We start from the raw sequence: 27,500 nt of genomic DNA, 5'->3' as shown, positions 1-27,500 counted from the left end.
TCCGTTAACATTGACCAATTTTCAACATCGCCTGTGTTTTACAGTAAAATCATTAAAATTCATGAACTACAATATATTTTTCGTCAGACAGCTTTGTTCCTGTTTTATTATCATTAATTTTTTCATTAGGTAAATTCTTTACATTTTTGATATGATTGCAGGAGTCGTTTAGAAGAAGAAAATCAAAATGTCACGGTTTGTATGTCTCTGTCGGACCTTACCAACTTGTGCTGCAAGAACAATGCCTGTCAGTAGGAAACTATGCCCACTTGCTGCTGTGAGCTCAGTAAGACTTACTGCGCCCCTAATTCAGCTGGACACTACCTGTTGGGTGGATAATCGAGCGTTCTCTCTGAGTACACAATGTAAGCCATTCAAGATAACCCTAACATTTTCATAAATATCCTCATCTTCGCATGCCAAGTGTCTGATTTTTTAAGATGATAGTAAGCAAATCAGACGTTTGGTTTGCAAAACTGCAATACCCTAGACCAGACCAGATAATTTTAGAGGTACAGACGATCCATGCTTTGATCCCCTGACCTTGGGCAAGAAAAAAAAAGCAAATAAAATTAGATGACCCCTATTGGAGGTCACATTGTTAAAGGTCATTAGGGGAAACTTAGTGTTGCTCATGACAGACATTAAACTGGGTACACACTACACAAGTTGATCATGACTAGTAGATGACCTCTATTGATTTTTTATGTCACAGGGTCAAAGGCTACTGGGTATGGAGTATGCAATTTGTTTGTTCAATTTCTTGACTATGGTAATTTTTCACAGGCATGAAGAAAGGAAACACAAAAGCCAAAAAGCAGATGAAACGGAAGTCAAAAGTAGCCTCCATAGAGGAAGAGGATGAGGTGGAACCAGAAGTAGAAAAGCTGGTTAACATTGAAGAACTATCAGAAGAAATGGAGAATGCCCTGGGACACATGCAGAAGGAATTTATTAAAAGTGTTTCTTTAAGACCATCAGCAGGTGAGATGCATACCAGGTATGTTTAAGAACCTACATGGGGTGCAGGCACACATTTTAAATACAGTGAAACTTCTCCAAACCGGCCCCTCAGAAAACCGGTTCTCCCTGGATATCGGCCGATTTTCAAAGTCCCGGCAGAAACCTTAACTTTTCCTTACAAAGAAAGTCTCACAAAACCGGCCACCCCTGAAAACCGGCCACCAGCCACTTTTTAAAGTACAATTGTTAACAAACATGTGTAAATTACCCTTATAATACTAGCCACTATTTGAAGACTAGAAAACTTTGGCCAGAGGGGTGATTAAGACTGGACAGGTGTGAAAAATGACTGACCTACTGGCCAGGTGGGAAATTATCAATGGGAGGTGTGAAAAACACAAGTGGCCTCTATAAGTTCTATAGTTTACCTGTGCTGTCCAGGGTGTTAATTGGTGCTTGGCTAATCCAAGTGACCCTTTCAAATTTATAAACAGATATGCACATATTGAATGAATACAATCAATACGCCATATTGTTGCACCATGGATATAAGCGGTAGTTAATAAACAACAAACCCATGACTGTTAATGATAATTTTCAATAGATAAATGATTTTGGGGGGCTTTCAATAGACTTGAAATTCCTAAGAAACATCTACATTGAAATTATATATTTAATTACTACTGCACTTTTCAAAAATGTCAAAACAAAGAACAAGGTACGATTGTATATATAAAAAGGCCCAAAAATTTCCTCTCTATAAAATATGTCTGGAATTAACCTTAATAAGCGTTTTAAGAAAGTAAAATATATGCCAGGTATACTATGTCAACAAATTCAGAATGGTATTTCTAATTGGATAGCATTATGACATCATGAATAAGACATTTCCCGCCTTTTTTTCAAAATAAGCCTGAAAACTGTCAAATGTCATACAGATTATTGCTCAGGAAAAGATGTGCGCATTTGTCGAGCAGAATAAAAATGATATATATTGTGTATTATTTTAAGATGAAAAACATACTTGAATATGAATTTGCTCGACGCATGCGCTGTATGTTTTCTGAAGAGAAAACCACCTGAATTTGTGGATATTTTCATTGAAAATGGCATTTTTGCAATTTTATGCCAACTTCTAGCTCTCGTCATATGACATAAATCATTTTGCTGACCAAACTGAGCGGATTTTGGGTTTGCTAATCCATTCCTTCTTTGAATCCCAGGGTTTGAGCTCCTAGTGAAATCATCGATATTTTGGGCCAAATGACTTTAGAAACTGTACCTACTTCTTTGTTAACGATATAAGCAATGGACGTAAACAGAGTTTTTATAGGTAAGAGGAATTCCAATAATAGGCCTCCGTGTTTTCTTTATGTATCCTGTTATAAATTTTTAGTTAAAATTAGATGATTTCAGCAAAGCTCTTTCTTGTAATAATTACCTGTAGGTACAAGTGGACTAGTTTGATCTCCACCGATAATTGATCAAAGATCCCCATATCAAAGTAAGCAGTACCTACTCTGTACCTACTCTGTGTATAAATTACAGCAATCAAATGGCTATATGTGTTTGTTTTGTTTATTAAAACATAAGCCGAAATTCTACATAAATGCTGCTAGTCTACAAATTTCTATACATATATCAAATGCAGTTTTATTTAAACTGACTGTTTTCCATTATCTATGCATGTCAATGTAAAAATGTTTATTCATGTTTTATTAGTTTTAGTGCTATAAATTGAAAATAAACATGTTAGTAAATGATTTTGTTTTATTTCTGATAGTGAAATAATAGTCCTTGAACACCATATTATATGGTTTGTGGTATGTCAATGTAATATTTAATAAAAATTGAGCTGAAATGTCTCTAAATGCTAAATTCTCGGTATACCGGCCACCCCTCTAAACCGGCCGTTTTTTCCGGTCCGACAGCTGGCCGGTTTAGAGAAGTTTCACTGTATATAGATATAAATAAGAAACATTGTCTTTCTGTAAACAAACTATTCATGTGAATAATTTGTGTACAGGAAGACAATTTTTTAATTAACTTTTAACAGAATTTTTTATAACTGTTTTGGCAAAAAAAATTGTCCATCAAAAATTCCTTCAGACCAGAAGGAAATGACAATACATTTCATTGTTCAGACTGGTAAATTAATTCAAATGTCAGGGATACAAAAATCAGAGTTCAAAAACCACAGTGATCAGGCTGTCCTTAAGTTTAAAGTTTTGATTTGTGTAGTGTGTCTCATCATTTAGTAATGAGTAGGTAAACTATATACTCAATAACGTAGCTATTAAATGTAATAGTATATTTGGGCAATAGTCATTTTGTCCGCTCCTTGGTAAGAACTGTTGACATCGGACTAAAGGTCTCGGCCAACAGTTTGTACCCCGGGGCTGACAAAACGACTATTACCCTCATGCTCTTTTAATACCTGCTATGTCTTTCTTGTATTTGTTTCATGAAGAAAAATTATGCTTGCTGACAGGATGACTAACTTGCTGCAGGTTTCACAACAAAGAATGAAAAGAGACAAAAACAGCTAAAGAATTTTGATTTGAACAAATCTGGATGAGACATATGCATCACAGCACATCAATAATATTTTAAGGATGACCTCATGGGGATTTTATTTAAGGAATCAATGTCATAAGTTGTTTCTGTTAAGGAGGTATTAAAAAAATGGAAGCATGGTAATTTGTATAATCAACAAAACCAATCATGCAGAAATTACCACATGTCTTAACATTTATCCTTATATTTTGTCATTTAGTTTGTTTTCCAGTCTGATTAAAATCACTCTCCCCCCTTCTCCTTACACTCATCAAGCCTGAAGAGTGTAAGGAGAAGGGTGTGGTTTTTTAAAGAATGCTTTTTATTCCCTTGCAATTCATTGTGAGAGGGGATATGATAGTAATGGGACCATTTGTGTGTGGGTTAGTACTGTGTGTGTGTGTGAGTAACACTGAACTTGTAGACACTCTGCAGGCTGCATTTTTCGCTCCATTGGATTTGATACACTTTACTTCACATGTAGCTTTGTTAATATCAAGAGAGGAAGAACCCTATTGATTTTGGGGTCAAAGTTCAATGTCACTACCAGACTTTCATATATGCCACATGTTTCTGCTTGATTGATTTGATACATCACATATAGCTTTGTATCAAGAGAGGAAGAACCCTATTAATTTTGGGATCAAAAGGTCAACGTCACTATGGGACGTCATTGAAAAAGCTTGGAGACACTCATTGTGAGGGGTTATACCTCATCTTGCGGACCTGTTGTTTCTTTTTAGCTTACTGGGATGAGTGTCTAGAGAGTTATTCTCGTGACCCTGGTGTTGGCAACACACATTAAGGGTAAAACTTTAACCTTGGCTATATCTTTTGAACCAAGGGAATTAGGGCTTTGATGTTTCACAGAAAGATGCCCCTTGACCATGCCTTTCATTTGGTACCAAGGCTTGTGATCTTTACTTTGGAATTACTTATCCTTTTGAAAAACTTTAACCTTTTGAACTGGGATAGGGCTTTTATCTTTGAAGTATAGATTCCTCATGACTTGGCCTTCCTTTTGGTGCCAAGACCTTTGACCTAGTGATTTTTACCTCAGACTTTGACCTACTTTAGCCTTAGCTATATCTTTGGAACTGTGGGGAATAAGATAAGAAGTCACATTTGCCAGCGAGCGATGGAATTTTCTGACAACTTTTGTTATAAGTATATATGTGTAGTTTGAAGTGTTATTGCTTTTATCAAGACATAGTGTTACTTAATACCTTGGTATATTGCCAACTTGTCCAACAGCAACTTTGGCATCATAGCAAGTTTAGCAGTTTTTTTCAATGGGCAGTATTATTGTATGGGCTTTCCCATCCGACAGTTAGCTTTTTTGTGTCTTGGTCATATCTTTCACTCTATGAGGCGTAGGATTATCAAATCTGGTCAGCTGAGGCATTTTTGGGGAAAGGTGTGTCAGGAAACAAAAATTGTTTTTTCTGGGCTTTTGGAATTTTATTGATTAGACATACTCAAATCGTGTCTGGATCATATCTTGCACAGTGCAACATCTGTGTACCTAGCAATTTAGGATCATTCAAGCATTAACCATATCCTATAACAAATACTGATTGTGATATACATGTACAGTATAATGCTTCAATGGTGGAGTCTGAAAATATCAATGGATTTCCTTTATATCATCATAATTTGTTTCAATCCAGCAATTTCAAATTGATGGGATTTGAACATATAATTGCAATGTTTCATGATGCAATTAATTATTTCTCTTTTCCCAGGATTATTTATGTAGGCAAGATGCATTTGAATACTGAATGGTTGAAATTTTAAACTTCACATTCCATTCCCTTGTTTCCATTTGCAAATATTTCTCATTTCTAATTCTACATATACCAACTGGTCAAGATTTCAATAATTACACTCGTCATTTACCTGCTCTCACATACACTGTGTCTAGTCAGTGGTAGTCTCTCGCACACATCTTGGTTTAGTTTGAGGTATGATTCTAACAATAGAAACCAATCACTTGCAGTTATCTTCTCACAAGTAGGTGGCAATGTTAGAGGGGGTAAACACTTCTCAATTTGACTTTTCCTGAAAATCTGAGGCAAATGGCAATAGATGGACTTGGTTTGGCATCATAATGGATATATATTAATAACCTGGTGGGGTCCGATTCATTATCAAATTATGATGTTAAGCAGGGGCAGCATTCAATCTAATTAAAATTAGATCTTCCATCCGCTCCCCAGTCTTCCACGCGACGTATCGAAAACTGGGGAGCGGATGGAAGATCTAATTTTAATTAGATTGGGGCAGCATTATAACAGGTGGAAATATAGTGAGATACCACTACGATTTTTAAACAATTACAGATATTTATTACGGCCAAAGTGTTAGAAAATTTGAATTATGTTAAAAAACAGTTATTGAACATGAAAACATTAATAAGATCTTGTCGAAACTACAATAAATCATCTTAAGTTATAAATGACTTTGAAGGGAAACCAACCTACACTTCTTATTCTAAAAGGTTTATTGTTCCATGTCTCATTCAAAACACAAAATTATGATTATTTTATATTTTAGCTCAATACGAAAATTTATCAATCGAGACCCCGCATGGAAAATTTCCTCTCAATCAGATAGCCCAGGTTGCCATCCAGGGACCAGTGGTCATCATAAACATGGCTGTATCTCCACAGGTATCATGATATATGAAATCAAGTTGAGTTTTAATTCTTTTTTAGTTCAATATACAATGTATATTCAATGATTTATGCATAGCCATTGAAATGACAAAACTATTTTGAGCAATGCTTCAGTGTCATAGGTCCTAGAATTCCTCTTACAATATACATAGTAGCCAAACCATCTTTTAGAAGATGATTGGTGGTGTCCTGTAGATGTGCAACAAGTTTTTAAAATTTCATTTTCATCCTGGGGACGAAATGGGGGTTAAAAGAATCCGATATTTTTTCAACAAAAACCCCTGGTTCCCAGAATTCCTCTTACATTTTACACAGTAGCCAAATCATCTTTCGAAAGATAATTGGTGGTGTCCTGTAGATGTGCATTAAAGGGACATAGACACGATTTGAGCTGAAAATTTTCAAATTTTATTTTTCCCTTTTTAATGTTTAGAATGCTTAACTAAGGTATATATAATGGTCAGCATAAGCATTGTAAACAATAAAAATGGAAAAATAAAATTTGAAAATTTTCAGCTCAAATTGTGTCCATGCCCCTTTAAGGTTTCAGAATTTTCATTTTCACACTCGGGCCAATTAGGGTTGAAAAACGACAAAAGGCCTTGTTCCCAGAACTCCTGTGACATTTTATGCAGTAGCCAAATTTTCTTCACCGGCAGTGGTGACGTCGCCATATGAGTGAAATACTCTCGAGAGGGACGTTAAACAATATTCAATCAATCTTCACCTTGAGGGGCAAATGAGGTGGAGAAATGATGAGAACAAACTCTGGTGCTCAGTGCATTGTGTCATGTGCAACAAGAATATATTTACTTGAAGGGTTGGAGTCTCACCATTTTAAAGATATTGAACAATCAAAAAATGATGGTGGTTTGGATGACCCTGGGGCACTTGCTCATCAGAATACTCTGTGCAGCAGGAATATATAAGGTTCAGGGGTCATCACCTCAATTGTTTTGAATATATTTCAACAATAATGAAATAGAATTTTGGATGACCCCCCAGGGCATTTGCCCAACAAACTACTCACTGCATATCTTGACATATGCAGCAAGAACATATATATGGTATAGAGTATATTTTTAAAAGGCTTGCAGGTATTACTGTTTTATGACAGCATCTAGTTATTCTTGCATCCTCATGAGGGTTGTAACTTTTTTATACATTTACTGCGTAGATAATTGTATTACATGTAAATGGTTATTTTGCAGTATGTTAAAGATGTGGATGATGCCTTGAGGAAAGGACTAAATGTAAATCCCCAGATAGATGGAACAACATTAACACTCCCTGTGCCAAAGTATGTCCATATTTTTACATGTATGTGTATAGATTTTGAGATAATGTTAAATGTATATCAGTGAAGAGCAATTTAATTATGAAAATTATCTTGCATGTTTAAAATTTATGTACCGGGTATTAATAATTTGTCATAATCTGGCAAGGAGAGATTTTATCAGGTTTCAAATTCTCAAGAGGGGATGCAACTCTTGTCTTTAGTTATGAAATTTGGTTCAATTTTGAATATTTTTGTATTAAAACAAAAATCAAAGGAACACAATGGAAACAATTGTTTTCAGCAGCATTTATGCATTTCCTTGTATCTTAAAAGTAAGAAATTTTGTATTGTACTTCTTATTCCAGGGCTCGAAATTAACATATGCCCGTCAGTCTGTGACTGGTTATAAGTCTGTAGGACTGACTGACATTTGTTTTAGTCAGTCCGATGAAACTGGTCAATTTTCTAAATCGTCATTTTGAAAAATACTTATGGAATCTTAAACACACATTTGGCATTCCTCTGTAGATATCAGACGGACCAGATTAGTAAATAGAAATCTCACATAAGTGTTACAATATTGTCTGAGGCATATCAAGTTAAATTCCGTTATTTTATTTCGTTAACATGAACGAAATATGTTTGGTTATTTCTAAAAACCTCTGGTGGACTGGTAAATTTTTCTGCGGACTGGTTGAAATTATACCCTATCAGTCCAACTGGACTGGTGACATAAAACGTTAGTTTCAAGCCCTGTATTCAAAATCTGTAATTTTTTAATAAAGGCATTAGCTGCTAGTTATATTTGATGATTATTTCCGAAATGGCTATTAAAACAGTTTTACAGTACATAAGAATTACCACTGTCATATTAAAATTAATTCATCTTTCAAGCTTTTGTTGTAATTTGACATTAGAATTTCTTTTGCTTACATAGAAACAATGACCGAAACATAATTAAATATGGAAGTAATTAAGTTATTGCAGTGAAATTTTACACAATTTTCATAAGATTTGATTTGAGGATGCTTTTCTTCGCTATCATTTATATTTCTTCATTTTTTAATGCTTCCCATTGTGGTGTCAGTGGCCTAGTGGTTAGGCTGTCTGACTCTCAACCAAAAGGTCATGGGTTCGAGTCCTGGCCACGGCAGGGCCGACGTTTTGTTTTTGGGAAAGGCACTTTACACGAATTTCCTCACTCCACCCAAGTGTAAAAGGGGTACCTGGCTATAGACAGTGAAAGGTATTGTTAGAATGTTAGTGTGCAAGCGCCTGTAACGGCAGCTTGCACTGAATGCTTTCCAGGAAGCTGAGAAAGTTCTAGATTGATATAAGGTCTGCTGGGGTAATAATGTATTGTAAAGTGCTTTGAGCAGCATACGCTAGAAAAGTGCTATATAAAAACCAATCATTATTATTATCATTATTTAAATAAAAATCACGGTTTAGAATTAAAAAGTTTTTACGCCCTAATTAACAGCTAATGCTCCTTTACAACAATTAGCAATTTTGTTCAGGGTTGAAGAATGATTACTCTTGTACCCTTAAAGTATCTTGCATATTATCTATTAATGAAATACACTTATGAGTCTAGAACTGCAGTCCATGATAGTATCTTTGTGTACTGAGTGTTTATTTTTGGTGTACATGTGATATATAGAAAAGTGTGGGTGTCAGAATTCTCCGATCTTAATGTGTATTGCAAAAATTCAAATTTTCTTGGATTTGAAAAAAATTTGATGAAGGAACAACTATTTTTGTACCATTTTACTTTTTGTAAATATAGAGTGAGCTGAAATTGCCGTACAACTTTTATGAAGAATTTAAATGAATGTACTGAGCTTCTAAAAAGTATTTATTCATCAGTGATTTGAAAAGAGCAATGAATTTAGCCTACATTTACAGAGTTAAGGACCTTTCCTATTTGAAAAACATGCAAATTTTGCAGAGAAAATTACACAGGAATATTTCTTTTGAAAATAGAGTGACAATATTTATTTGTTTTTATACTGTCTATCAATGTCTGTATGTCTGTCTGTTTAGTGTTTTCTGTTTCTATTTTCATTTCTCTGTCACATACAGTGTATAAAGATGAAACTTGCTGTTTAGTTGGGGTTTTTTTGTGGGTCACTCTAGATTTAATATGTTGCAATTTTGATCTATTTCAAACTCTCTTGCAGGAGTTTTGCCCCTTTATTTGAAATTTAATGTTCCTTAGAGGGTACTGTACATGCCTACATGGTTTGTCGGTCCAACTCTTCCCACAGGTTTCAAGTGAGGATCTTCTTATTTTACAGAGTGATTGTATTAGACTAAGTATTGAAAAAGTATTTTGGATTTTGATTTCTTGAATTTTTGAGAAAATTACAGGTTGTTGGACTCTGTCAGTTTTGAGGAAATATTACATAGTATGTCACAGCTCAATCATGGCCAATACTACCTAAAGAAATGTCATTGAAAACAAGCACCCTATAATATAGATAGTACATGTAGTTGAGGGTAACATTGAAAATGTTCACGCTGAGAAACCATTGGCATTGAACTGAAGCACAGCCAAGGTTGATAATGGTATTTAAGGAGTTACAAAAATTTCAATGTTACCCTCAACTACATGCACTATTTATTACACTTCATGTCATACATTTATTAGTACATTGTACGTGTATATGTAACAAAGCATAAAATTCAGCTGAATTTCTTTTTAGCTAGATTTTATCATAAACAAGTACGTGTAACAAGAAATTTGAACATGGTGAAATTAATTTAAAATTAACAACCTTTCTGTGATAGTTACGGTACATGTACAGTGTAGGTACCAGGCTGCCAGTTATTGTTTGTTTCTTTTAATCAACCGATTTCATTTAAAATGTACATAGTGCACTGCAGACCACATCTGTTTTAATCAAATGCTCAAATGATATTTTTCTAAAACATACAGCTAACTGTACACACATCAATTTTTGATGCTTGTGATTTTTTTTTTCATATGACTCGTTGTCAAGTAGTGTTTCCTGTTGCTAGATACTGTCACCCTGGAGGCTTTTAACTCCCATTGGGAGATATGATTATTTTTTTTTCACCCGTTTCTTGGCCAATCAGTATTTTACATGAAAGTAATAAAAGCTTTTAATGGGCTAAATTATGTACCTTTTCCAGTACCCTTGGTACTAAATTATCTAGAGTATAATGCTTGTAATTAAATCATATTAAAAAAAATATTGTATTCCAGCCCCAATCTGATTCTCAGTTTTCTAGTAGTGGAATCACATTCTCTCTTATGATTTGAATGGGGATCAAGAGTTTCTAAAACAGCAAACACTGAATTTCTTGGTTTATCAGTATATGATCAAACCCTGTAATTGTTGACACAGTCAAGAGAGAGTGACAGTGTTACATACATAAATGCAACTAAACTTCAAGTGATATATTCTAAGTACTGACTTCTGATTTGTTTTACAGAATAACCAAAGAATATAGACAAGAGATGGTGGAAAGGGTGAAAACAATAGCAGAAAATTCAAAAGAAGTTATAAGGCATATTCGTTCCAAGTATGTGAAAAAACTCAATTCTGTAAAAGGAGATGAATCTAAAGACACCGTTTTTGAATACACAAACAAGGTAAATACTTTATTGTAAAGCTATTTCATTGTACATGTAATATATACATTTATTTGTACTTTGTCTATGATAAGGGTGTTTGCTTTAAGCCAGGGAGGTAATGAGTTCAATCTCATACCATGGCCGCATCAAACCCAAGACGTAATGTAGGTAACAATTGCTTCTTCACCAAACATTCAGCATTTAGAATTAAGCAAGAGTTGCAGGTCCCTCAGACACGACATAAAAATAGGTCTCGTGTTGCGGCAGGCGTTGGCAGTTACCATCACTGCAATGGCTCATAATGCCAAGAATAGGTCTAAATTTGACAATTTGTGATACTTCACCTACAGCTGATGAATTCTTGAAGGGACATAAAACAAACTAAACAAAATCCAACAAGTTTAAAAATTGCAGTGATTTTCTACTATGCAGACAAGGTGACATTGTTATTTCAGCATGTTCTAAATATATCCTAATTTCGAACAGTTTATCATGTTTCTCATAAAAAGTTTGCAAAGCTGAGTGTGACGGAAGCCCCAAGCTAGATTATAGTGAAGATTTGCTTTGTTTACAATATATCATGTTGGAGTGAGTGTGACTTGTATTGGGACTTGTATTAGAAGTGGTACATGCCATAGATGTAAACCACTTACTAAGAAATAATTCACACATTTTCCAAAAATAAGAGAACTTAATTAGTTTAACTGTAATTAAGAAGATATGCTAGTTAGGTAGATAGGAATGGAATAGATTGATTGAATGATCACTCCACCTACACCCAAAACAAGTTATTCCTTTCTATAAATGGCTATTACATGCCACATTCTCTGTAAATGACTTTGTAGTTTATCACCCATATTTGGTATTAAATTTGATTTATGATTTAATGTGCCAGTATGGGTTACAATTAGGCTGTTATGGTACACTTGTATTTCTTCTCGTTTTTAGATAAATTCCACAGCTAAAATCTATACTGAAAAGATTGCAGCTCTAGCAGCCAAGAGGAGTAAAGAAATCAATGCATGACACATCTCCTGTTTGTATTCTATATGAATAAAAAGCTTTTGTTGTTATTATGGAAATGGGATTTCTTTATTATTCAATATCAATTTCATAACTTTCATCAGTACGCAAAAGTGGTTATTCAACAAGAAGTTCACAATCGGTCAGGATTCATGGAAATCGATATGTAAATACTCAAAATAAACAATATGCGGTATATATTTACATCTCGTCCCCCAAAGGCAGGACCACAAGGTATGATTAGGAATATTTGAAAAATTATTTAAAACTCTTTTTCTTTTAGAGATAACAATGGCACAATTCATGAAATGAAAGTGCACACATCCTCATTTACCAGGGTAGGACAGCTTCCAGTTTGTTTACACCATGACCCCAGTGGCCAGAGTAGGGCCACAATATGGGTTTCTTATCATACATAGGAATATATCGGGGAAACCTAAAAGTATATAATTTGTCAAATAATATTTTAGCATTCTCATGTAGTGTAACTTTAATTTTTAGATTTTCATAATAGTTTTACATGGTGCAGCTGCTCAGATGAGAAAACATGGTCCATGGGCCTCTTCTCCATCCTTAACAAAGTCATTACATGTACCAATATCTAATTACATGTATTCTCATCAAGAAATTAGCATTGAACATAAAGAACATGGTAAATCCTCTGGTCATGGGCAATACCACACATATTAGTTTAAAGTCCCTCCAAGCAATGAGAGAGCCTTTGATCTTGACTTTGGTGAATAACATTGATTCACAACGTTTAGTAGGTCATGGGCAGCAGCATATAAAAGTTTAGTTACTATAGGGGGTATGTGTATGTGTATCAGCCTCTCAAATATGAAGTCTACGAGGTAAAGCATTCTTCTGTTGTACAAAATGTGTGAAACTGACATGCCGATCAAAGGGCATGTGCAAAGCCTTCTTCTAAGAAGGGAGATATAATAATATTGCTTATGGCAATGTACAGCCAAACCTCATTATTTATAACTTAATAGGGGGGGGGGGGGTCGAGAAAAAACTTTTAAGAAGAAAAAAAAAGATATTCGAGGGTTTAAGATATTGAGGTTAAAATACAACAAGAGTACCGCAAACGGTACAATACGTACATGCCCGTCAGACAGTGAAATTCAACCTGGAAGCATATTGTGCACTCTGAATTGATACAACACACGTTCTGAATAAAAAAGCCTTAAACTGGGTAATGGTGCACCAATCCATCTGACATGTGAACTGATTATTAGCAGTACTTGTGACCATACCAAAGAAGAAAAAATGTGGAAAGCTGTGTGACCTACCTCTACTCTTAAAGTACTTTAGGTCATAGTGCGCCAATCCAGATGAAATGCTAACTGCACTTGTCTTCCTCCGAGAGGAATCCTTTGACTAAATATCAGGGCAATATCTATCCATAATGAAAAAAGCCCTGAAAACTGTTTTTTGCCCAAAAGTAGGTCAAGAGTAGACCAATCCAACTGAAATGCCAGTGGTTCTTGAGAAGATTTCCACTATATATTCGCATGTATAACTGATCCCCTGTTGTGGCCCCATCCTACCCCTGGGGGCCATCATTTTAACAAACTCGAATTTGCACTATAACAGGAAGCTTTCATGTAAATTTGTACTTTCCTAGCCCAGTGGTTCTTGAGAAGAAAATTTTTTAAAATTTTCCCTATATATTTGTAGTTAAAACTTTGATTCCCTATTGTAGCCTCGTCCTACCCCGGGGGGTCATAATTTTAACAAACTTGAATCTGCACTATGTCAGGAAGTTTTCATGTTTTTAGCTCACCTGAGCCGAAGGCTCAAGTGAGCTTTTCTGATCACATTTTGTCCGGCGTCCGTCTGTCTGTAAACTTTTCACATCTTCTCATGAACCACTGGGCCAATTTCAACCAAACATGGCCAAAAGCATCCTTGGGTGAAGTGCTTTCAAGTTTGTTCAAATGAAGGGCCATGCCCCTTTCAAAGGGGAGATAATCACAAAAATAGGGTGGGGTCATATAAAAATCTTCTCAAGAACCACTGGGCCAGAAGAGTTGAAATTTACCTGAAAGCTTCCTGACATATTGCAGATTCAAGTTTGTTCAAATCATGCCCCCCGGGGGTAGGATGGGGCCACAAGGGCGGATCAAAGTTTTACATACAAATATATAGGGAAAAACTTTAAAAATCTTCTTCTCAAGAACCACTAAGCCAGAAAAGCTGAGATTTACATGAAAGCTTCCTGACATAATGCAGAATCAAGTTTGTTCAAATCATGGGCCCCTGGGGTTGGATGGGGCCACAATAGGGGATCAAGTTTTACATACAAATATATAGGAAAAATCTTCTCAAGAACCACTGAGCAAGAAAAGCTGATTTTTACATGAAAACTTTCTGATTTGTTCAAATGAAGGGCCATGCCCCTTTCAAAGGGGAGATAATCACAAAAATGCAAAAATAGGGTGGGGTCATTTAAAAATATTCTCAAGAACCACTGGGCCAGAAGAGCTGAAAGCTTCCTGACATATTGCAGATTCAAATTTGTTCAAATCATGGCCCCCAGTGGTAGGATGGGGCCACAAGGGGGGATCAAAGTTTTACATGCAAATATATAGGGAAAAACTTTAAAAATTTCTTCTCAAGAACCACTAAGCCAGAAAAGCTGAGATTTACATGAAAGCTTCCTGACATAATGCAGATTCAAGTTTGTTCAAATCATGGGCCCCGGGGGTTGGATGGGGCCACAATAGGGGATCAAAGTTTTACATACAAATATATAGAAAAAATCTTTAAAAATCTTCTTCTCAAGAACCACTGAGCCAGAAAAGCTAATTTTTACATGAAAACTTTCTGACATAGTGCAGATTCAAGTTTGTTCAAATCATGGCCCCCGGGGGTAGGATGGGGCCACAAGGGGGATCAAAGTTTTACATACAAATATATAGGAAAACTCTTCTTTCCAAGAACCACTGAGCCAGAAAAGCTGATTTTTACATGAAAACTTTCTGACATAGTGCAGATTCAAGTTTGTTCAAATAATGGCCCCCGGGGGTAGGATGGGGCCACAAGGGGGATCAAAGTTTTACATACAAATATATAGTTAAAATCTTTTTCTCAATAACCACGAGTCAGAAAAGCTGATATTTACAAGAAAACTTTCTGACATAGTGCAGATTCAAGTTTGTTCAAATCATGTCCCCCGGGGGGTAGGATGGGGCCACAAGTGGGGGGCGGGTCAAAGTTTTACATACAAATATAGGAAAAAGCTTTAAAAATCTTCTTCTCAAGAACCATTGGGCCAAAGAAGTTGACATTTACATGAAAGCTTTCTGACATAGTGTAGATTCAAGTTTGCAAAGGGTAGTTTGGGCCATAATAGGGACTAAGGTTTTACATGCAAATATATATGGAAAGTCTTCAGATATGGGCCAAGGTGACTCATGTGAGCGATGTGGCCCATGGGCCTCTTGTTTACTTTACTAGCCCAGAGGTTCTTGAGAAAAAGATTTTTCCCTATATATTTGTATGCAATACTTTGATCTCCTATTGTGGCCCCATCTTACCCCCTGGGGCCATGATTTTAACAAACTTGAATTTGCACTATATCAGGAAGCGTTCATGTTTTGTACTTTCCTAGCCCAGTAGTTCTTGAGAAGAAGATTTTTCCTATATATTTGTATGTAAAACTTTGATCCCCAATTGTGGCCCAATCATGGTTTTAACAAACTTGAATCTGCACTATGTCAGGAAGCTTTCGTGTAAATTTCAGCTCTTCTGGCTCAGTGGTTCTTGAGAAGATTTTTTCCTATATATTTGTATGTAAAACTTTGATCCCCTGTTGTTTTAAAACAAATATGCCGCTCATTGTTAAAGGTTTTTTATACCATATGACGTCATAGTAGACTTATAATACGTATTAGTAATTAAAAATTACGTCACAACAATATTCAGTGGAATGGTGAAAGAGATGTTTTTTAAACTGGGCTCATGAAGAAGCAATATATTGTCTAGAATGAATGTTGGTCGTCAGAGGAAATAAGTAATTTCTTGGAAACATAATTATAAAAACAAACACGACAAAACTTCTTATGTGTAGATCAGTTACATAGGCCTAGTGTTTTGAACAATAAATTCTGTATCTACCCAATATTCATTAAAATATCTATAAAAATAATTTTCAATAATATAGTCTATCCTTTAATTCATTTCCCGCACCCTTTAATTTAGAGATGCAGTAACAAATTTAATGCGCATTAGTTTACTTCGCATTAAATATTACCGCCGTGTGAACGCTATATAATTCGAATCAATTTAATGCACATTATTTTACTTCGCATCAAATTTAATGCAAAGTAAAATTTAATGCGCATCCGTATGAACGAGGCATAAATTTCAGCTCTTTTGGCTCAGTGGTTCTTGAGAAGATTTTTAAATGACCCCACCCCATTTTTGTGATTATCTCCCCTTAGAAGGGGCATGGCCCTTCATTTGAACAGACTTGAAAGACGTTCACCCAAGGATGCTTTTGGCCAAGTTTGGTTGAAATTGGCCCAGTGGTTCTGGAGAAGAAGTCGAAAATGTGAAAAGTTTACAGACTACGGACAACAGGCGATCAGAAAAGCTCACTTGAACTTTCAGCTCAGGTGAGCTAAAATGTCCAGAAAACTGTTTGTACTACTTATAACCCTAAAGTAGGTCAAGGATGGACCAATCCAGCTGAAATGCAAACTCGCGCTTACAATTCTTGAGGGAGAAATTGTGACCAAATTTCAAAGATGTCCATGCATCTGTTATGGAAAAAAGTTTGGAAAACGTGACCCCGGACAGGCAGAGAGATGCACGGACAGCACCATAACATAATAAGTCCAGTCTAATGACTGTGTATAAAAAGTCAACATGTAAAGTGTAATTGGGACTTCCAACTCACTTCCACATACCCAGAGTATTTGAGATATCGATGTTCGACATAACAAAGTTCAACAGTACAAGTCTGCCAAATACATTAAGCTCGGAATTATGTATTCTTCTGTGAAACATTTGTGTTGACGGCAGTTGTGTGTAAGGCATTCAATGAAGACAGTTCATATATACATGTATAAGTTTTGTAAATCATAAGGAAATTTTTGGCGAGGAATATGTCTGTTGGTATTAAGGTAAATTCTCAAATAACGGTGCTTATTGGTAAAGCTACTAGAAACTCCTATATACAGTATATCTATTAATGAAACACTTCAGTAATTTAGACTTCTGAATCATGCATTGAAAAGTATCTAGCAGAAATGTGATGAATGTTCTACACAAATGTAGATACTGAATACAACCAAACAATAAACTTATATCAGGTGGTGCATTTAACAAAATAAAACTCATTCCCTTACAAAGATCTACTCAGAAACAAAAAACATTAAGTAAAAATAAGTTGGGGTCATGCATGCTTTTTTTCAAAGGATAAAACCAAAATTACAATACAAGAAGTTGCAATCAGATTTTTATTACTGCATATACATAACACACACAGTATCTCATACAAATATTCTGCATTAAGCAATATATAAAAATCATATCTAAATATATATGATCTAATAGTCCATACTTTTGTAAAAGTGAACAGACAGGCATATCAAATTATCTTTGAAATATCCATAATTGTACATGTATTAAATCACTAATGGCAGTATGTTTGAAATCTGTTGAAATTCTGCTGATTTTATGTAGTATTGCTATGTCTTATATTTTCTGGTCTTGTATGCACATATAAAAAAGTCAACAAGGCTTCCAGTTAGCTGCAGCACCTAATCATGTAGCTGGTTTGATGGACAGAAGATTTCCAAAGAGAAAATGCTGGATCACTGGAAATTTACCTAGTACCTGTAAATACAGTTATAATCAGGCTCTTTACATAGAAGTTTTAAAATGATCTTGGGTCTTACATAAACATGAATTACAATAAATTCAAGTCTTACATTTACCTCTCAACGGCCTTACATACCAGAGATTAAACAAACTGGTGACATGAGTGATTTGTCTTTGTAAGAATTTTAATGATGATAAAACAGTTTGTAACACCCCCTTCCATTTTATAATTTCTGGATCTGCTCTTACATATATTACATGTACTAGTGCTAATATCACAGAATTAATTAAGGTTTCTAATGTCAGAAAGGAGGAATTATGTTTTTCCCAAATTTGCAATTTCCAATCTGACAACTACCCATGTATAAAATATAAAGCTCCAAATGTATTGAACTTATTGGGAGGATCTGCTGTTAAACTTGACCTTTGACTTAATGACCAAACAACACGTTTGTAAAACAATGATCCCCATGTGGCAGCAAAGTTGATAATGGCCAAGGTTAAAGTTTTTCAAAAGTAGGTCAAACTCAAGGTCATGATTAACAAAAGGCCCAAGGGCCTAGAATCGCTCTTCTGATAAATTGTACAACCCCACCATTTCTATTCTTAGCCTCTTAGTATTCTAAATCTTTAGTTAAATCCTAAGAATTCAAAAAAAGTAGGTCAATGTGACCTACTTTTTGGTTTACACATTTTGAGAACCCAAGAAATATCAACTGACAAAGTTTGATGATTTTAAGCCAATTAGTATCTGAATATTGAAATATAGCTGTCAAATTCCAATCGTAGGTCATGGTGACCTACTTTTTGGTCAGCGAACTCCGAACATGCAAGACCCATCAACTGACAAAGTTTGATGACTGTAGGTCAAATAGTATCTGAAATATATAAATATAGCCGTCAAATTCCAAAAGTAGGTCAAGGTGACCTACTTTTTCGTCTACACCCTTCAAACATGCAAGACCCAACAACTGACAAAGTTTGATGACTGTAGGTCAAATAGTATCTGAATTATATAAATATGGCCGTCCAATTCCAAAAGTACGTCAAAGTGACCTACTTTTTGGTCGACACCCTTTGAACATGCAAGACGCATCAACTGACAAAGTTTGATGACTGTAGGTCAAATAGTATCTGAAATATATAAATATAGCCGTCCAATTCCAAAAGTAGGTCAAGTTGACCTACTTTTTGGTCGAAACCCTTCGAACATGCAAGACCCAACAACTGACAAAGTTTGATGACTGTAGGTTAAATAGTATCTGAAATATATAAATATAGCCGTCAAATTCCAAAAGTAGGTCAAGGTGACCTACTTTTTGGTTGACACACTCCGTAAACTCAAGATGCATCAACTGTCAAAGTTTGATGATTGTAGGTCAATTAGTGACTGAAATATATAAATATAGCTGTCAAATGCCAAAAGTAGGTCACAGTGACCTACTTTTTGGTCGACACACTCCGAAGACTCAAAATGCATCAACTGACAAAGTTTGATGATTGTAGGTCAAATAGTGTCTGAAATATAGGAATTTAGCTGTCAAATACCAAAAGTAGGTCACAGTAACCTACTTTTTGGTCGACACAAACCGAAGACTGAAGACGCATCAACTGACAAAGTTTGATGATCCTAGGTTTTACAGTGCCCAAAATATGCATCTAAAATTGAAAATGTGAAATTTGAATATCTGCAAAATTCAAAAAGTAGGTCACTGTGACCTACTTTTTTATAAATATGTTTCAAGGCCTCAAGATGCATCAACTTACAAGATTTGATGATTCTAAACCTCTCAATATTTGAAATAACAACTTAAAATATATCTATAAATGATAAGCCATAAAATTCAGAAAGTAGGTCACGGTGACCTATTTTTCAGTTGACGCATTTCAAGGTCCCATGATCCACCAACTGACAAGTTTTGATGCATCAACTTACAAGATTTGATGATTCTAAACCTCTCGGTATTTGAAATAACAACTTAAAATATATCTATAAATGATAAGCCATAAAATTCAGAAAGTAGGTCACGGTGACCTATTTTTCAGTTGATGCATTTCAAGGTCCCATGATCCACCAACTGACAAGTTTTGATGATCATAGGCTTCAAAGTGTCCAAGATATGCATCAAAATTAATTTTAAAATAAATACCTGCAAAATTCAAAAAGTAGGTCACCGTGACCTACTTTTGAGACAACTTGACACAAGGTCCTAAGATGCATCAACTGTCAAAATTTGATGATCCTAGTCCTTATAATGACTAAAATATCAAAGATTTAAGGAAATATAAATTTAGGTCAACTTTGAAGTGACCTTGAGACCACGCCCTTTGCCCCAGGGTAATGCCTTGAACAATTTTTAATCTACAACATATCCTCATCCTTATGTGTAAGTTTGGTGATAATCTGCCCAGTGGTTCTTGAGAAGAAGATTTTTTTAGCAAACACTACTTTTGTTTGTATTTTCCTGATTATCTCCCCTTGTTAAAGGGTCACATCCCTCTATTTCGTATGTATGAAAGCCCTTGGGCCAATGATACCCTGTAACAAATTTGAAAAAAATTGGCCAAGGGGTTCTTGAGTTATAGCCCTTTTTCTAAAAAGTTTACGCACACCGCACAAATGGCCATAGCATTAGCTCTTTGAGCCTTTGGCTCAGAAGAGCTAAAAATCTTCTTCTCAAGAACCACTTGGCCAGAAAAGCTGAATAGACATGTGAAATATGAATGCCCTATCACCATCTATTAACATGTTATGGTCAAGGTTAAAGGTTTCGTGGACAGATGGACAGAACAAAACTTATATGCCTCCAAATCTCTGATAATCTACTGGTGTCATACTTTAATGATCAACTATCTTTGTATAAAATGTGACAGCATTTAGTTGAAAACTGCAAGATATAAATCACAACAAAAGTAATGGAAGACAAACCAACAGACAGATACCAATAATCTTATTCTATAGGTTTCCAACAGACAGATACCAATAATCTTATTCTATAGGTTTCCAACAGACAGATACCAATAATCTTATTCTATAGATTTCCTCCTTTAAAATATGAAGAGAAAAAAACCTGTAGAATATGAAAGCTGTACATTGAAATCTTTTCAAGGTATTGTGTCGCAATGAAAGTATATTAAACTTGGATTGAAGGTCTGCTGCAACCTTGACCTCTACCTCGTGACAATAAAATCTTTATGTCTTTCTTTGATCATCATTTACCATGAAAAGTTTTCAACTTGTAATAATGAAAGCATAGTAAAGTTAGAGATCAAAGGTCTGTTTATACTTATGACCTTAACCTTTGAATTTATGACCCAAAAATCTGTTGATGTTCTCCTTTAATGGTCAACTACCTTTGTATAAAGTAACAAGATGTACTGTGAGCAATGCTCACTAAGAATATCCCCCGCTTACCCCAATCTCCCAAAGGGTGTTGTTAATAGGTATAAATTACCTCTTTCCTGAGTGTAAAAATATGGTATGCATTTGTAGAAGAAAATGGAAGATATAGTCCAAACACAAATCCATGGCATAAACCTATAATTTTGACCTTGAGATCAAAGGTCAAGGTCATAAAGAGGTCATGAATGTACATGACACATCGTCTCATGGTGATACACTCATGTGTCAAATATGGTATGCCTATGTCAAAGAAGTTATGGCCTGGACACGAATCCATTGTAAAAAAAAACCTTTAATTTTGACCCTGAGGTCAAGGATCAAGGTCATATAGAGGTCATGAAGGTACTTGACACATCGTCTCATGGTGATACACTCATGTGTCAAAAGAACAAAGAAGTTATGGCCCGGACACGAATCCATTGTAAAAACCTTTACTTTTGACCTTGAGGTCAAGGTCATATGGAGGTCATGAAGGTACATGACACATCGTCTCATGGTGATACACTCATGTGTCAAATATGGTATGCCTATGTCAAAGAACAAAGAAGTTATGGCCCGGACACAATCCATTATAAAACCTTTAATTTTGACCTTGAGGTCAAGGTCATATGGAGGTCATGAAGGTACATGACACATCGTCTCATGGTGATACATTCATGTGTCAAATATGGTATGCCTATGTCAAAGAACAAAGAAATTATGGCCCGGACACGAATCCATTGTAAAAAACCTTTAATTTTGACCTTGAGGTCAAGGGTCAAGGTCATATGGAGGTCATGAAGGTACATGACACATTGTCTCATGGTGATACACTCATGTGTCAAATATGGTATGCCTATGTCAAAGAACAAAGAAGTTATGGCCCGGACACGAATCCATTGTAAAAAACCTTTAATTTTGACCTTGAGGTCAAGGGTCAAGGTCATATAGAGGTCATGAAGGTACTTGACACATCGCCTCATGGTGATCTACCTGTGTGCCAAATATGGTATGCCTAAGTCAAAGAACAAAGAAGTTATGGCCCGGACACGAATCTGCACAGACGGACAGACGGACAGACAGACAGAGTGATTCCTATATACCCCCCAGAACTTCGTTCGGGGGGTATAATGAAACTTTATTTTGAAAAATATACAAGATCCTGTGTCCCAACAAGAGTGATGACAGACAGAGGGACAATCCTTTAGGGTTGCCGCATTTTCAATGGGGTGACCTTGATGAAGTGCACTACCATCAGAGGTTAATACAGGTAAATGTAGAATACAAAGTGGTGTCTGGTTTACACTAGGTGATGATAATACTAATATTCATGTACTGTTAATGTGGTGTCTGGTTTACACTAGGTGATGATAATACTAATATTCATGTACTGTTAATGTGGTGTCTGGTTTACACTAGGTGATGATAATACTAATATTCATGTACTGTTAATGTGGTGTCTGATTTACACTGATTAATAATGATAAACATGTAGGTATATTTAAGAAATGAACATCAGTTTTTAGCTGTTCATGATTAATATGAACGGATTTGGATTTGAGGCAAATTCTGTGAATCACGCTAGCAATTCACAGAATTTGCCTCAAATCCAAATCCGTTCATATTGACCATGAACAGCTCAAAACTGATGTTCATTTCTTATATTTATATTCATTTACTAAAACACCGTTTGTTTACATTGCTTCTATTTTGTTGCATAAAATGAACTCTTAGCCTCTGTCACAGTCATATTGTGACCTACGTCAACATATAGACATGATGTCACACTTCATCTCACCCTGCCTTTTATCAACATTGCAAGGTGCACTGTATTTTGGAGGTAGGAGACTACAAGATTGGGATGATAATCCATGCAAGTTCACAATCTTAATCCAAAGGTGTGACTTGCGAGATCTTTGTCGACTACAAGATTGGGATGATAATCCACGTAAGTTCACAATCTTAATCCAAAGGTGTGACTTGCGAGATCTTTGTAACAGATGTATTTTTTTTCCAAATCATTACGCTCTCTCAGTCGCGTGCTTTAAGCTAGTTCATGATCCGTTCATAGTCAATGTGAACGGACTGTTGCGTGCTGAAATTGGTTCAATGGTTCATAGAGGAAAATGCGATTTGTAATACAAATACATGTATATACTGGTATACAAAGTGAACTACATGACTGTGAAGTATATTTACATGTACAAAAGGTAAGTACACCAATTCTTTTTAAATGATGGAATAGCATTGTAAATTACCTCTACTTTGTACATCTTGATGAAGCCTGAATTCACCTTTTCCCAGTTTGCTACCCCGCTGATATTCCATAGCTGATTTGAATGTTCAGCAAAAGGACCAGTTTTTACCTGTTTATGAGTAAAATGTTGCACATGTTAGATTGTCATACAATGTACATGTATTTCCTTACAATCTTGTATTAAAGAATTAAATGTTTATATATGATTGTTTATATTAGCATTCAATTGTTTTATTTCCTTGTCAACTCTGTTGTAGAGTTTCAAGTTCATATGTCAATGTAATGATGTGTAAAGCAGTTCACAGCACTTGGCACAATGCCAAACCAATGAAAAAGAACTGTGTCAATTTTTCTTGATCTTGTTGTTTTAAGCGAAATACATACATACCAAGAAAAAAGAAAGAAAATTTTCTTAAACATTTTTCAGTGATAAAACACATGAACGCAAAAGAAACAACTTAGAAATTTTCTACCAATCAAAAAATTCATGTGACCAATTGTCTTTGCTATTCCATTAAGTGTGCTCACATGTAACATGGTTGTAAATGTGTATATTTTAGACTTACAAACATATTTTACAATTATTTCAGTTAGTGTTTATGTAAATATAAACCATGTGTTTTTGTCATTAGTGGGTAGATGACAGTGTCAATATAATTTTCTTACAATGCTGGAGACCATGATAACCCCAATAATGACAAAAACAAAAAACATTTCCATTCTTTTTGATAGCCATTTATTTCCTCATGAATGTGTTTAATGTCCGTATGAATCTTGATAAATATAGTACAACTATTTTAACAGTCGGGAATATTCTAACAGAAATGAAAGTAAAATGTGAATATAAAAAAATGAAATACAAGAGGGGTTACAGTATGAACAGCAATGCTTTACAACAGCATATTCTTCATGAAGTCTGCTGGCTTAAAGTGTCGCAGCTCATGCCCTCGTGTATTTTCAAAAATGAAATTTACTTCTTAAATGTTATCATTATCAGACCCCAGCTGTGGTTCTTGCTTCCTAATAAGACCTACCATTGGTTTCCAGTGATAAGTACATGTATTACAGCAGTAATTTTGTGAAATTGCCATTTAGTTTTCAATTCATGCAAATGTAAAATAATGAGTACTACAGTTTGGAAGACATTTAAATTGGTGTGAATTATAATGATTAAATAAATGAAAGCAAGGATTTTCTCACAAATTAATTCCAATCTGCAAATAATGGTTAACTTTGATAATAAAACACAACTACCCTTACCTGATTGATGAATTTAATACATCCCAGAAACATGTAGTCCTTAGCAAAGTGTTCATATATATCAGGATTCACGAACGATTTGGGAAAGATCCTTTTATGTCCTAGAAATTGAAGGATAGTAAAATATCAAACTATTGATCATCATCTGACCTCATGAAGACTGCAGGCTTGAATTTCTTGAAAAAATCTCAAACTTCTCTGAGCAGTCAAAATTTGAGTAAACTCTCAGATTTAGTCCAAGTTTTGACTTGAGTTTATTTCGAGAAATCCAGGCCTTGTCTCTTGTTAGTACTGCATTAGAATTTTCTTTTGTTAAATTACTGTAAATCAACATTCATTTGCGATTATTTTAAATTGTAAATCGTCAAAGGAAAATGCATTTGTAGCCAGTAATATTTGCAATGAAACAACAAATACAACTTGTGCATAAACAAAATGACAGATTCCAAGTGCAAAATATATATCCCCTAAAATAAATAAACAATGACTTTTACATCCCACACTAAATTTCCAGCATCTGAGGTTGAGAACACATGCACAACACTTAGAAAGCAGTTACAATGACAACTAACTCTGTGGTTTACATTTTAAGTATAGTTTGAATACGATTCTGAAATTGTGCAACAGTTCTCGCGTTTTTAAGAAAAAGATGTCACCAAATTCATGCAAAATGACAAAATAAAGCTCCTGAGACTTTCAGTTCCTGAGGAGTTGTGACAACAGACATATTTTGCACAAGGATGATATATTTTCGTTTATTTGTTTTTACTGTTTAAAAATAAGTAATTCCGAGTATTACCAGCATTTCATCATCTTACCTATAAGTTGTGAACTACCCCACAAAAATGGGAGAAACTGGAAGTCATCCAGACTCCAGACGCCATGGCTACCAGCTGGTTCCATTCTGTACACGGTCTGCAACTTCCTGGCAAGTTGTAAGTACCTAAATTGTGAAGGTTAAATGTACACATAATGAATATCACTATAAGGAATTTCAGTTTCATGGAGGCGATATCCTGTATGTAATTGAAGAATGTGGATTATTAGTAGGAAATGCTGCCTAAGTTTTACAATGACTTTCAATTTGATAAATTTATAGTTCATACACAGTAACTCTGAGACAAACTACCTTTCAAACACCTTGAGTGCTGCTGCTGGGGCATCTTGTTCTGTTAAAGCTCCAACTTTAAACAAACAGCAAAGGAAAGCTGCAAAGGCAAGCTCATGTCCTGTAAAACAAGAAAATACCACACATACACACAAACAGAAATCGGAGTACATTTGTATTCCTGATTACGATCATTGGAAATTTGCTTTTTAATGACTATACTGGGTGAAGGATATTCACCATTACTCTCATTAAATAAACTGTTAATGCACCCGAGTTAAATTGTGTATAAATGTTCTACCATACAAACCATTACTGGTGTTCAATATGACAGCTGGAATAAAATTCCATGCCAAGTTTGCATCAAACACACTTCATCTTGCATGGACATGAAATTTTATTTGATGAAAACCTAGGCAGGTAAACACAGTGACCCTCTGAATACTGCATATTTCTTAGAGTGGAAATAATGTGTTGACCTAAATTATGGGTGTAGTATGTACGAAGTACCTCAAAACTATACACTTATCAGTTAAAGTTTATAAATAAATATTTAATAGATAATTGGTAGCAGATTACATTTGAAGCATACATGTATCATTCTCCATAGTTTGTATTATTCTGAAGTTTTTTTAAAAATAAGAATATATCATAAAGAAATGGTGGTAATTGGTACACACATTCAACAACCAAACAATCAATAGGGCCAGAACCCCTGACCCAGGGACCATGAATTTCACAATTTTAGTAGAGGGCTTCATGGACATCATATCCATGCATTTAGTTTTTCTCCCACATGAGTGGGAGAAGAGAAGATTTTTTAAAATATGGGCTTTTAAGCATATTTGGCCCTGTCCATGAGGTCCCAGGGATGGTAAGGTCATGAATTTCACAATTTATATTCCTTTCATCCTAGAGATGCTTCACACAAAAAATGGTAACAATTGGCCTTGTAGTTTTCAAGAAGTTCAAAATTGTTAATGGACGACGCATGATGCATGACGACAGACGAAGACCAATGGCAATACATGTAGGTCACCTGAGTGACTCAGGTAAACTAAAAATCCAGAAATGATAGTTTAAGGTTATATGGATGGATACGAAATTTTTTTTAGCACAAGTGTCATGCTTTTTTCCAAGTTGTATCTGCATATAAAATCTGATGAAGAAATCCTTCATACATTAGTCAGAAATGAGCTAAAAGCAAAACCATGTACAGCTTTATACTCCTCATTTATAGGCAGAGTATTTACTTTCTCTATTACTATGACACCTCAAGTCACACAGTTCATTCCATTCTCCTCTCGTGACCAATAGTGCTGTAGTTACCTGAACCGTAATCTATCCTTGTGTCATTTCCTACAGCTTCAAAGAGATATGTTGACACTTCCGGAATGCAGGCCTCAAAATTATCCCCAATGGATTCCATAACTAGTGTCTCTGCATTCTGTCAATGAAACCAAGAATGGAGTACTTAGAAATTCATATACAATATTAGTTGGGTTTTTTTTATCTATCACAATCACTCAGAATACCATTCCTGAATCATAATCAC

The 27,500-nt window shown here is 35.1% G+C and overlaps 2 protein-coding genes across 3 annotated transcripts in view; one reads left to right on the top strand and one right to left on the bottom strand.

Annotated features, from left to right (window-relative positions):
- The window catches only part of LOC125681314 (ribosome-recycling factor, mitochondrial-like), a 12,168-nt gene extending 6 nt beyond the window's left edge, over nt 1-12,162 (top strand). The window contains exons 1-7 of one of the 2 annotated variants that reach the window (XM_048921347.2): nt 1-43; nt 162-365; nt 787-984; nt 6,076-6,191; nt 7,409-7,497; nt 10,939-11,098; nt 12,029-12,162. The exon at nt 1-43 is cut by the window's left edge and continues 6 nt beyond it. In XM_048921347.2, coding sequence (XP_048777304.1) covers nt 188-365; nt 787-984; nt 6,076-6,191; nt 7,409-7,497; nt 10,939-11,098; nt 12,029-12,106 — 819 coding nt within the window. In that variant the 5' untranslated portion in view covers nt 1-43; nt 162-187 and the 3' untranslated portion in view covers nt 12,107-12,162. Of the gene's footprint in view, nt 44-161; nt 366-786; nt 985-6,075; nt 6,192-7,408; nt 7,498-8,563; nt 8,723-10,938; nt 11,099-12,028 lie in introns of those variants that run through there. The other variant, XM_048921348.2, reaches the window with a different exon arrangement.
- A 5,393-nt stretch (nt 12,163-17,555) lies between these two features.
- Nucleotides 17,556-27,500, bottom strand: part of LOC125680301 (serine/threonine-protein phosphatase 2A activator-like) — a 19,446-nt gene continuing 9,501 nt past the window's right edge. Inside the window, exons 5-10 of the mRNA XM_048919770.2 lie at nt 27,275-27,392; nt 25,967-26,066; nt 25,656-25,780; nt 24,838-24,938; nt 23,579-23,686; nt 17,556-17,953 (exon numbers count right to left, since the gene is read on the bottom strand). Of these exons, the coding sequence (XP_048775727.2) occupies nt 17,882-17,953; nt 23,579-23,686; nt 24,838-24,938; nt 25,656-25,780; nt 25,967-26,066; nt 27,275-27,392 (624 nt within the window). The 3' untranslated portion in view covers nt 17,556-17,881. The remainder of the gene's footprint in view (nt 17,954-23,578; nt 23,687-24,837; nt 24,939-25,655; nt 25,781-25,966; nt 26,067-27,274; nt 27,393-27,500) is intronic.

This window comes from Ostrea edulis, chromosome 2 (genome assembly GCF_947568905.1).
Source record: "Ostrea edulis chromosome 2, xbOstEdul1.1, whole genome shotgun sequence".
NCBI lineage: Eukaryota > Metazoa > Mollusca > Bivalvia > Ostreida > Ostreidae > Ostrea > Ostrea edulis.
Note: the sequence above shows the minus strand (reverse complement) of the source record. Positions and strands in the feature narration are given on the sequence as shown.